This window comes from Amphibalanus amphitrite, unplaced genomic scaffold, assembly GCF_019059575.1.
Source record: "Amphibalanus amphitrite isolate SeventyFive unplaced genomic scaffold, NRLGWU_Aamphi_draft 000184F_arrow, whole genome shotgun sequence".
Classification (NCBI taxonomy): domain Eukaryota; kingdom Metazoa; phylum Arthropoda; class Thecostraca; order Balanomorpha; family Balanidae; genus Amphibalanus; species Amphibalanus amphitrite.
In genome coordinates this window covers 245790-258080 of record NW_024881679.1, presented here as the reverse complement: position 1 = coordinate 258080, position 12291 = coordinate 245790, and the positions used below count along the sequence as shown (strand labels likewise).

At 49.9% G+C, this 12291-nt stretch overlaps 1 protein-coding gene across 14 annotated transcripts in view; it reads right to left on the bottom strand.

The window, feature by feature from the left end:
* The window catches only part of LOC122384231 (sodium/hydrogen exchanger 7-like), a 49402-nt gene that overhangs the window by 20842 nt on the left and 16269 nt on the right, over positions 1-12291 (bottom strand). For all 14 annotated transcript variants that reach the window (XM_043371380.1, XM_043371386.1, XM_043371387.1 and 11 more), the window contains 5 exons: positions 11548-11699; positions 6416-6492; positions 3827-4027; positions 2913-3163; positions 788-990 (listed from right to left, as the gene is read on the bottom strand). In XM_043371380.1, coding sequence (XP_043227315.1) covers positions 788-990; positions 2913-3163; positions 3827-4027; positions 6416-6492; positions 11548-11699 — 884 coding nt within the window. The remainder of the gene's footprint in view (positions 1-787; positions 991-2912; positions 3164-3826; positions 4028-6415; positions 6493-11547; positions 11700-12291) is intronic.

Sequence of the window (12291 nt, the reverse complement as noted above, 5' to 3'; positions counted from 1 at the left end):
CCTTTGTTTTAACATCACGGACGGCACGTATGCCACCCACATGCTGCACACTTGTTTTTATTTGGCCCAATCGCTCTGGAATTTCTCAAACTCCCTGACCGGTCAGTGAGTTTGCAAACTCCCTAGTGAATTTGTAAACTCCCTAGTGAGTTTGCAAACTCACTGATGGGTCAGGGAGTTTGCAAACTCCCTAGGGAGTTTGCAAACTCACGGATTTCTCAAACTCCCTGTAACATATATATATATATATATATATATATATATATATATATATATATATATATATATATATATATATATATATATATATATATATATATATATATAGAAGGGGCATAACCCGAGCCAACCGCGGTCGGCTGGCTACGGCCTAAAGCCGACTCCCCGCTCCTATCCCCACCATGGGAAGTGAGGACTGGGGATTTCAGAGAAGCCTGCCGAGTGCAGACAGTTTTCACGCAGAGAACGGGTGTCCAGTTGCGGCAGAGTGCTGCGACTCTCGTATCACCTGTCGCAGGGATTTACCACGCGGAGGTTGCAATTACAAACACGTAGCGAGCTGTGTAAGGCATGTGGGCGTGCAATTACCGAGGCTCGACATTTAGTACTCGAAGTGAAATATAAGTGTGTCGAGTGCACAGTACCTGATCCCCTCAGAGAGAATCTTCAGACCTAATTGAAACTGTATGTGGTTTCTTATTTGGATATATGATTCCTGTCAGTGTCAATTAAACGCTCTAGCCGCAACTACGAAGCCCGTCAAAGTTCACGTCTTCGAAAAGGATACGAAAGCGCAGCCGATGAAGGCAAAGTCCCACTGGTGCTTTGGGAAGGTGAAGAGCGAGACGCCGATGTAGCTGAAGATGAAGTTCTCCGTCAGGAAGTTGATGAGCTCGAAGAAGTCCTTGGTGCGCACCCTGGCCTCGTCAGAGAGGTTGTTGTATGTGTAGTGAGCCTGGCAGATACCGCAGAACAGGACGGCAACGATTCCTGTAGGCAGGGAACGGAGACAAGGGGTTAGTCAAACAACGAGACAATTGTGTTTATCCACGGATACGGCAGAGTGATAACAGCCGCTGAGCTTTGGCAGTTTCTTGACAACACCAGATCATCAACTATTGTTTGTTTAAATAGCGTGACCAGTCCAACACTGGGCAAATAGTCAATCGCTCACCATTGTAAATTTAACACGTGAATGTCTCCAAAACAACGCTGGAATGCATGATCAAGTGTCCCGGATGGATAACATCAGATACAAGTTTCTAGTGCAGATCAGCATAATCATAGGGCAGAGCCTTGGCAAGAGAGATAAAGTGTAAACACGGCTATGTAATCGCTCGCCATGCGTAATAACAAGACCGGGGTGGGATACTTGTAAGCGCAGTAAAAGTATCAAGCTGTGTGCTAGGTACCAGAATCATCACTAATGTAGAAACTGGAAAAATCTTGAGAAAATAGAGCGTCTTAGGTGACTGGTAATATTGCAATCACGTGGTTTAACATCTCAGCGGCGAGTGTGATACGTGATATTCAACGTTAAACTCCATCCGTGGTGGTGCCTTTGCCCTCCCAGCTGCGCAAGGGGCCGTCCCAGGCGACCGAGTAAAAACACCTGAGAGTATCGATTTCACCGGGCTTCGGCCGTGGCCGGGCGTCAAGGGCGCAGCCGACGGCGGCGGAATCGGGGAAATGGGCGGGTCAGAGTACTGGGATAGAGAGAGGGAAAGGGGACAGGCCAGGGAAGGAACGGGGACAGGAACAGGGAAAGGAACGGGATGGTGACGGGGAAGGACTTAGAAGGGGCACAGGGATCGGGACAGGGCCGGGCAGGGACGAGACGGACCAAGGGCCAGACGGGGACGGGAATAAGGTGGAGGACTAGCACAAGAAGGGATAAGAAAGAACAAAGACAACTAAGAGGGGGCGATAACAAGAAGGGACGGGGACAGAATGGCGACGTTGAAGGTAACGGCAGTAGTGACGGGGTCAGAGACGAAAATAGTTAGCTGCGTTGGTTACTGCATATAATTGCTAATTCTTCACCTCCGTCGAATCTTAAGTCACACCCCACAAAAGCAGCATGAGGCATTCACAAAACATGCCGCAAGTCCCCGTAAACTGCCGCGTCACGCAAGAAAGGAGAGACAGTGAGATGAGGGTAGAGAATGATACAACCATTTTAGCTCGACCAAACCAGGTGCATGAAAGGGGACCGAGGAATTCTTTAGCTCAGCGGTCCCAATCGGCAGAAGGCTGTCCCATCCCCGCATATTCATGGGACGACCGCTGTCCCATGAATATGCGGGAGGTCCTTTTATCCTCACAGGTGGGGCGCATTGCTAACGACCGCCGCGAAAAGACAGGACTGAGTTTAAGAGGGTGTTTAAAAAGGAGCATAGCAATAGAAGTAACACCTGCACTCGGCTAAAACCTACATAGGCTCCCATGTCAGTGAGGCGTTCACGAAGCATCACGTTTGAGTCGGTTCTCGCTGGCATATGTTTGTTGCAGTGGGTAGGAACAGAGGGGGCAAAAGGTCAAATAACTACGTCCGAGTTCGTGACAATATCCGCTGATAGGTAAAAAGCAGTCTCTTCTAGTTTAAGGACACGTATCTGCGTAAATGTAATTCAATGCAACCAGTCAAAATACAACTAACATAAATTTTCGTTGAGACTTGAGAGCTGCCGTCCACTGCTTCAAATCGTTAAAAAAAAAAAATCCCTCCCTGCTTTATTCCCTCTGCCCTCTCTCTCCCCTCTCTCTCTCTCTCTCTCTCTCTCTCTCTCTCTCTCTCTCTCTCTCTCGCCCTCTCTCTCTCTCTCTCTCGCCCTCTCTCTCTCTCTCCCTGCCCTCTCCCGCCCTCTCTCTCTCTCTCCCTCTCTCTCTACCCCTCCCCATTATCCTCCCACCTGTGAGATCAGCCGCCTCGGCGATCAGAAACGACGAGTAGCTCATCAGCAGGAACAGCGAGCTCTCTAGCAGCGGAAAGTCGCGGATATGCGTGAACTTGGTCAGTAGCGCCGTGGCGCAGCCCATCACCGAGCCCAGCAGGAAGGAGGAGCAGAACACGTAGAAGAAGAGGCCGATCGCCTTCAGGAACGCAATCGCCTCGAATCCGTCCGCAGCCGTGGCGTACAGCTTGGCGTAGTTCTCGATGGCTCTGTGGGACGGGAGGTAGGTATGGTAAGACTCAGCTGCCGTGACGCACAACTTGGCGTAGTTCTCGATAGCTTTGGGGGTGAAAGACGTGTACTGCGTATGGTGAGCATATGTCGAATGGGTCCTGACCCCATACATATTCTGGTCTCGAATCAAACTGACAAAACCTTGACGAAGGCCGTCTGTCCATCATTCATCTGATACCCAACACGTCATAGAATGATAAGATAAAACACAATCAGAGGTCACGCTATCATACACGCTACTATCTGACCACCTGTACTGATAAACGTAAGGTCGATTGCCTGTAAAACTTAATTCTTAAGAGGACTTTGAGCTGCAACTGGCACATGAGCCGTCCAATACGCTCCGACATGACTGAGACGCTCACAGTCCTCTCCGGCCGTCACAGTCCCTCCCCATATGCATCTGCTCGACTCCGCCTCTCATCAGCCGTCCCTCGCCAATCCCACAGGCCCTCCTCATGAGCATTTACCAGCCCCGTCCCTTGCCATTAACCCCGCCAATCGCCATAAGCTTCACCAGTATCCCACCCCTCGCCATAACGTCTATCGCGCCAGCCCTCATCCCTCACCATCAGCCCTCACCAGCCTCGTCCCTCGCCAAAGTTCCTCACCAGTCCCATCCCTCCACTCCCACTTACGTAACAAGCACGATGGCCACGGCATCGTTGAGTACCGACTCGCCGAAGACGAGGGCGTAAAGGTTGACGTCGACATGGAGGTCGTTAAAGATGGCCAGAATGGTGACCGGATCGGTAGCGGAGATGAGCGCACCGAAGTACAGACAGTCCAGTAAAGATGGTTTGTAGGTGAACAGGAGACCGAATGTGTATTGAACGCCGCTGAAACATGGAAGTAGGGATGGTTAACTGACGGCTGACGCAATAACAATAATATGAAAAAAAACGTTTAAAGGATGGGTAGCTTAGGCAATAGTGGAAAAGTTTTGTTATGCAAAGCTAGAGTTATTAGTCAGTTTCGCAACATTGTGATATATCTGCAAGCATGCCAACAGCAAATCCATTATGACACCCACACGCTTCATTATAGTGATGCATGTTCTGACTCCCGACAACGCCAGTAATATGATGACAATGTCCGGAAAGCTATTGCACGCTGCGGCGAATAATGTCTCTGCATAATGGAATTATTGTCTAGACACAAAAGGCTTGCTGACTTCAGAGTTCTCAGCACTTTACCACATACTGAGGTAGACCAGTTAATGCATTCATTTAAGACTTGATGCCTTAGGAAAATAGTGATCGAGGCAGCGATATCAACATCGTTATGGAACCAGGTATTAAGCTGGTGAGCTATGAAGGCTGCACATTTTAGTTGACCGAATCGGATCTTGGCATACATTCCTCATAAGCCACATGGTCGTTACATAAACATAACACCCCGTCAGGATTTCAAATCAGCTGTGGTCGTTACATAAAACTTCTAGTAGAAGGTGTCTTTTCGCTGAGGCAAATTCTTTACCATAAACATTGTCAGCTCTGGAATGGAATCAAGCAACAAATTCCTAACAATACGCCACCAGCGGAATAGGTTCATCTAGCGGTCCGTCCACGGAGGATATTGTGTAACATCCGCCGCGCTCGACTCGCTACCACACGGCCCTGATCGCACCATCACGTGCCGTCCACGCGCGGTGCTGATTCACGCAGAGTCACTGACAGTGGCCTGAGGAGAGACGCCGCACAGTGACTCACAACTGAGAGAGCGCCGGGAGACGCGACACGTTGCAAAATCTACTACTGGAAGACAGCGAGTCTACAGACCAGCGGCCCCAGTGAAGGTCAAGATACAGTGGTATTGAACGCACAGAGTCACCACACAGTGGGTAGACATACCAGCGGCGTTCAGCACCAGAGTCAACTCGAGACAAGCCACATGCGAGCTGTCTGGCGCTGGATGGATGCTGGATGGCGTCACGGGGAGTGAGAAGTGGTGAACATCGCACTGGTTATTGCACAATGTCGCGCGGACAATATCACAACAGCTCGGGGCATATGACCTCTTCTGACGTGTTGTGTAGTTTATGCCGCAATGCTAGCTGGTAGTTCCAAACCAGTGATCCGTGCGCTAGGTCGACAAACTCTGGGCGTCCACATCAGAAGTTTGGGAAACTCGAGAGCATTACGAGTAATCCCAGGCCAAGGTCAATGGCGAACCATTTAAGCAATATCCGAGATTGTACGTCCACTACAAATCGCTACAATCGCTCCTGAATTCCTCGAGATACCTCGCACCGTGATAAGAATAGACTCCCTACGACGCACCAGTGCTGAGACTAGGGAAACACGGTCATCGAAACGTGCAAAAGTAACACTTCTTAACAATGTAGATGCTGATAACTGAAAGAGATGTAGGTTGAAGAAGAGTACCACGATGGAGACGTCTCAAAGGAATACTGAACATTTAAAAGATACAATAAGGAATGGTTCAATACTCAAAGCAATGTCAAAAACCCAGGCGTGGTGATGTCACCAAGGAATACTCGTAATCTTGTGATAGCACATACCTAGGCCATAAAAGTCTGTCTATCAGCAAGACTTTGCATGCAAAATGAGCCTGGCTATAGAAAACCTGGCTCTCGGTAGAAGGTACTTCCCCGAGATACTCCTAACGACCAGACGCTCTCACTTCCACTACCAGCCGGCAATCCCCGAGTTCTAAACTCCTTTCAAACTGAGATCGCAGACTGATGGCACAGGCTCAGTCGCCATTCCGAGCGATATGCAGATTCCTAAAGGTTGAAAGATACTGGTTAGAGCCTCATCTCGTGTCCACCGCCCTCCCTATCCTGGCTCTGCTGTCCAGGTGGGGCCCAGGGCGACCCGTGGCTGTTACCCGATAACCAGGTGACCAGGCTGATGACCAGGCATTGACGTCACAACATGACTCAACGATGATGCCTCATCACCACTGAGGCCGGCGGCGACCACAGTAGGTACACTGGAATGTAGGTATGGTTTGGCATCGGGTGTGCCCAGGACAGAGTCGCCGCACTTCGCAGCGAAAAGGATGTAATAAAGTTTCGATAAACAACAAAAGTGTACAGCTTTGCTCATCAAACAACGTTGTCAGGAAAAATCAACACATCTGATCACGGAACAAATGTCTGGTCATACAGGTTAGTAGGTCACATTACTTCAGTCAACACTCATCTAGACACCAACAGGCCATACGGTCGTTTTCCCTTTGACATAGCACTGGAAACTTACCCTATCACAAACGCCGAGATGGTCGTGCCGATGAAGGCGAAGCACAGAATCGAGCCCAGGTTCCGGAAGAAGAATTTCTGCAACGATGCGGGCGGGGCGGGGCGGGGGAGGGGGTATGAATGATCCAATTACGAGAGTGGCAACAGCACAGCTGGCGGCGGCCGGGCCGGAACGGCTCCACAGCCGCGCGACGGAGCGGAAAAGGTCACCCGCTGCCGCCGACACCGCCTGAGCTGGCCCACAGACACACCAGGGTACAACAAACGGTCGTAGCTCGACAGAACACACAGCCATGTGTTCCAGGAGGACACACAGTCATGTGTTCCAACAGAGCACCGGACACGGGCCAGTCAACAGGACAGTTATTGGGTCGGACGGGCAGAGCCGATGGCGGTTACATCAGGCACGTGTACAGGAAATGTGACTGTCACGGTAATCCGCACCGGTAATAGCAAGTGACAAATGATACAGTCGATCAGCATGAAAACGACGGAGTATTACATATCAGAGGGTATGACTTACCGCGCAGCTACATCCATAAGTAGTAAGTGCGCATCAGAAGGGGATTTTGTGTTGACTATTGCATTGTAACTCGTTTGTACTGCGCAGATACTTTACCCAATGTCCACGTAGATGATAAGGTAGGTATCTACGTAATTGGCCCGTCACATAAAACATTACAAAATCTACGGCAATTCGTCCATCACATAACACATCACTCAGCACAACTCACAGCGACAATAGGTACGCATTCCAGTGTGAAGCAGCCACCAGCTGGTGCCCTTTATGACACTTGTGGTGATGTGGTGGCACATACAGGGATCTCAGTGGGCCATTATGGCCACAAGTTGGCGGTCGTCAGGAAAGGAGCATCGCCTCTCACTGCTGCTCACTTGCTCATAATATCGTTACTCAAATACCAAAAATGCCGCGACCGCAATTCACTGGCTGCTACTCCATCATTTTTATACTGCGTATCGCATAACGGTACAGCTAATCACTTTAGCCGATGTCAAGGCTCACATGACCCACCCAGGCCTGTCAGTCGCCTTCCGGCGACATATCCATCCATCTGGCCGTCATGACACGAGCCACGTCCTCGGTGCCAGACGGACGTGACCGGCATATGATCCCCCACCTTCCCTGGGCCCTCCCCCGCGCAATTGGCCGCGCACCACTCGGCAGGCTGTGTACACACAAACGGCCGACAAATGCCACGGTACGTCCGCCGCCTCCGCCGCCCGCCGGCCGGCCGGTATTGATCAGACCGGGCGAGACGGTCGCGGCGCAGCGGCGACCAGTCCGGCGCGGCGGCGGCGAGTGTGGCGCGACACGGCTTATTGCGGGAGACGGCCGGCGCCAGATCCCCGCCAAACGGCTCAGGACCCGCCCCCACGGCCCGCCTGTCAGACTCTCGGCCGGTAGCTGTCACTGTGACCCAGTCTTACCGAGTCTTGGAGGGGATTTTAGTTTCGGTTTCAGTGTCGCTAGTACGAAGGTCGCTCCCGCACATAGGCCATACTGAGTCATGTGCGTGCCATCTGGTGGTCTGGTCTCTGTCTCACTATCTCACGGGACATATGGATAAGTAAGAGTACCAGACGCCACGTGATCCATAGCGGTGACCACACCAAAAGTCACCCTAACCCCAGTCTCACTCGTAAACAAACGCACCACTAAAGAGCATGTCCTCAAGGAGACATTATGACAGTTACGACTTATTACACTTATTATACGACTTATTATGACAGTTACGACTGTATGGATAACCACTGTAAAATAATAGTCAACCGGAAGACGCCATTCTGGCATGCATCCTAGCTCGTCAATACTTTGCCATATCCTCCCGTTGCCCCATCTCCCACATACTCTGGATAATCCCTGGTGGCTCGTGTGTCAGTGCCAGCTAACGACCAGTCTACGCCGGTCCCAGCGCGCCCGGCCACAGGCATATCGGTTACGGCCTACGGGGTCTGTGGTAGCGGGCACCGAGCGGCGACCGAGGTCGACAGAGAAAGGCTGTGACCCGGTGACATGGCGGTAACCTCAGGGAAGAGGGAGAGAGAGAGAGAGAGAGAGAGAGAGAGAGAGAGAGAGAGAGAGAGAGAGAGAGAGAGAGAGAGAGAGAGGGAGAGGGAGAGGGAGAGGGAGAGAGAGAGGGAGGGAGGGAGGGAGGGAGGGAGAGGGAGGGAGACAGCGGACAACTCAGTTCCTGTTGGTCATATTCTGACGGGTTCGGTGACCCTAGTGGGGACGTGGGGGGAGGTGAAAGCTCAGCCGCTGATGGCACGGGTGGAGAATTGGATTCCCGGATGAAAAGTCAAAACGTTAAAAGTAAACGGATAAAAAGTCAAAGGACATAAAGTCAACAGACAGAAAGTCAACATCGCAAGAAGTCAAAGGACAAAATGTCAAATGAACAAAAAGTCAACCTGCCAAAAAGTCAACACGCCAGAAGTCAACAAGCTAAAAGTCAACACGCAAGAAGTCAAAAGACATAATGTCGAAGAGACAAAAAGCCGACATGTCAAAAAGTCAACGCGCTAAAAGTCAACACGCTAAAAGTCAACACGCATAAAGTCAACACGCAAAATGTCAACGCGCAAAAAGTCAACACGCAAAAAGTCAACACGCTAAAAGTCAACACGCCTAAAAGTCAACCCGCTAAAAGTCAACACGCGAAAGGTCAACATGCTAAAAGTCAACAGGCTAAAAGTCAACATGCTTAAAAGTCAACACGCTAAAAGTTAACACACAAAAAGTCAAGTTCAAGCAAATAGTTCATAGGTGGGCGAAAAGTTGATGCGCAAAATGTAGTCAACAGCAAAAAGTAGTCTTTAACAGCAGTCGTTAACTAAGTCGGTACAAGTACGCCGCAGCCCGCGTCTCCGGTCGGCGACTGACCCGCGCCGGGCCACCTGATCCCCGGCCGCCGCCCGCTGGGCGCCGGCTGCACCGCATAGCGCGTCTCGGCGCGTCCCCGTGCGTGCCCCGACACTACCGATAAGAACGCTCCTACCTATTTTTATTTTGCTTTAAAAAGTATATTGGGAATGTGAACTTATCTATATAAAGTTAGCGTACTGTGCCTGCTGGTGGCGGGGGGGGGGGGGGGGCAGTTCCGATAAGGAGACGTAGGGCGGAGGCGAAGATGAAGGAGAGGGACAGTAACTGGTGGCCACAATGCGCTATACTTGTCACCTCTCTTTGGACGTCACAGCTCCGAGGTCCTAAAAAATTGTGTTTTTAGCAATCGCATCTTTCGATGAAAATTGGTCTCCCACCTCGAAAGTCAGTAACTTTCGATGAAAATTGGTCACCTTAATTGTATGCAGTCCGTGAATATTAACAGGTTGTTGTCTGTTGATGCTGATATGAGCGTTCCTTTCAAGGCAGGACAATCCGACAATCACACAATTGCCTCTCGTTCCAACTTCCACCTATCTTAAAGAAACGACGCGCTTTACTATTGTACCAATTGTACCATACAATACGCTTGAACTATAATAAAAGTGTGAAATCGCTTATAGAGCCCGTGACGGAATCAATTGATGAGAAACGTCTCCCTACACAATATAGGAAATTTGAACAAGCGAACTTTTCGTATCGGTTACATTCCGGGTTACTATATTTGTTGAAATAATTCCAGTAAACTGCGCCTGGGACAGCCAGTTGTCTCGAAGGATCATGTAACGCCGCCTCATGACAACCTTACCATGCGAGCGAGCTCCCACCTAGCACGTAAGTGTCAACGTTTGTGTGTCAGATTTCAGCCAAGCATGCCCGTGTGACCAGCTGAGTCGCGGTTGCGGGCCATGGGAATCCCCATCAGTCGCGCAATGGAGACAGTCTCGCTTCAATGTCCAATGATGCAGGTTATATTGTGCAGCATCCTGCTTAATTGTGTACAGCTGTTTGTAAATGTTATCTCATGTATGTAATGACTGATGATCCAGGGGTCATTGACTTTGTCTCTTTGACTTGTCCTTTTGAGTTTTTGGATTTTGGATTTTTTCCTTTGGATTTTTTGTAATTTGACTTTATGTCCTGTTGACTTTTCGTCTTTTGACCTTTTGTCCTCTTCACTTTTTGTCCTTTTGACTTTTTGTCCCTTTGATTTTTTGTCCTTTTGACTTTTTGGACTTTGACTATATGTCTTTTTGACTTTTTGACCTTTTGACTTTTTATTTTGACTTCATGCCCGGTTGACTTGTTGTTTTTTGACTTTTTGTCCTTTTGGTTTTTTGGATTTTGACTTTATGTCCTGTTTACCTTTTGTCTTTCGACTTTTGTCCTTTTTACTTTTTGGCAATTTGACTTTTTGCCGTTTTTACTTTTTGTCTTTTGACCTTATGTCCATTTGACTTTTTGTCTTTTGACTTCTATGCTAGTTGACTTTTTGTTCACTGACTTTTTCGCAATTTCACTTTTTATCTTTTGACGTTTTATCCTTTTTGACTTTTTGCCTTTTGACTTTCCTCTTTGTTGACCTTTTACCTGTTGACTTTTAAGATTTTTGACTTCTTGCTTTTGACGTAATGTCTGTTGACTTATCATCCTTTTACCTTTTATCATTTGACTTTTTGTCCGGAACCCGGAGAATTGTGCTGGACTGGGGGTGCTCGAGCTCTCCCAATTCCACGCCGGCCACGCCGGCTTGGCTTTGGAGCCGCGGCCGGGCGGCGCGGGTCAAGGTCACCGCTAGACGGCGGCGGATTTGCTGCGCCCGAGCACCCCCAGCTGGTCACAATTCTCCACCTATGGCTGATGGTCTGGTGATTTTCAGTCGGAGGCTGAAGTTCATGACACGAAACTGATGTCATACTTGGTCGAACTAATGCACGTTTTCATGTCGGTATGAATGCAGGTCAACACGCATCGGGTCACAGACACATCAGTTACTGCGTCTCATAACAATGCATAGGATGTGTATCTTACGAATATGTCGTGCTATTAGTCTAGTACAAAGATGTGCATTCTGCAATATGCGTGAATGTAGATTACAAGCGTCAAGCACACATATAAAAAGACGTCACCAGTCACCAGCACCACCAAGCACCACCACAGTTCCACCGTAACCTACACCACGTAGTGCACCACATCGGTGCTATCAGTGAATGTTCAATGCTCACCCGTTTGAGGCTGTAGCCGGCGTTGAAGATGATCGGCGGCAGGATGATGTTGAAGAATATCTCCGGGTCGAAGGTGGCCTGCTGAGCGAACTGGTTGCCTGTGAGGTCCTCCACTTCGCCCGTCAGGCGGTACGCGTATGTCCTGTTTTCAACTGTGGGAGGGGAGGGGAAGGGGCGTCAGTGCAGGCTGCAGATGCGATGGAACTCGGAAACTCTGCTGAACTTTGAGGAAACCATGAGATATCAGACCTTGGAGACCATTGACCCAGGGTAGGTGCACTTGGAAGGGAATGCGGTGCAGCAGTGAAAAGTCTATCACCAGATTCAATCGGCTTATTTCAAGATAAAGACAACGCAGCCATTTAATACCTGTGCCTCATAGAGCAACTGAGGAAATTACTCGCAGTAGTGAGGCCTCCAGAAACTGATGCAATGCACATGCATATGGAAAACGCTGCCATTTTCCGTAGCTGGGCTGAAAGCGACTAGCTGGACCAAATCAGCCGATCTTCGGAATGCGTTTCCCTCACGGTATGCAGCTCGGGGCTCCCGCGTGCCGCCCGCCCCGCTCCGCTGTCCAAAACTGCCTCTTGGTCCGGAGAGGACCGCCGCACTCGCCCCGGTCCTCCCCAGGTCAGCCACTACAGACCAGACTCCAAGCAGTCCTAACCCGGACCCAGTCACAGTCCATCGCCGGGCCATTCTCCAGTCGAGAACTTCCCAGGTGCCACATGCCCCACGGTT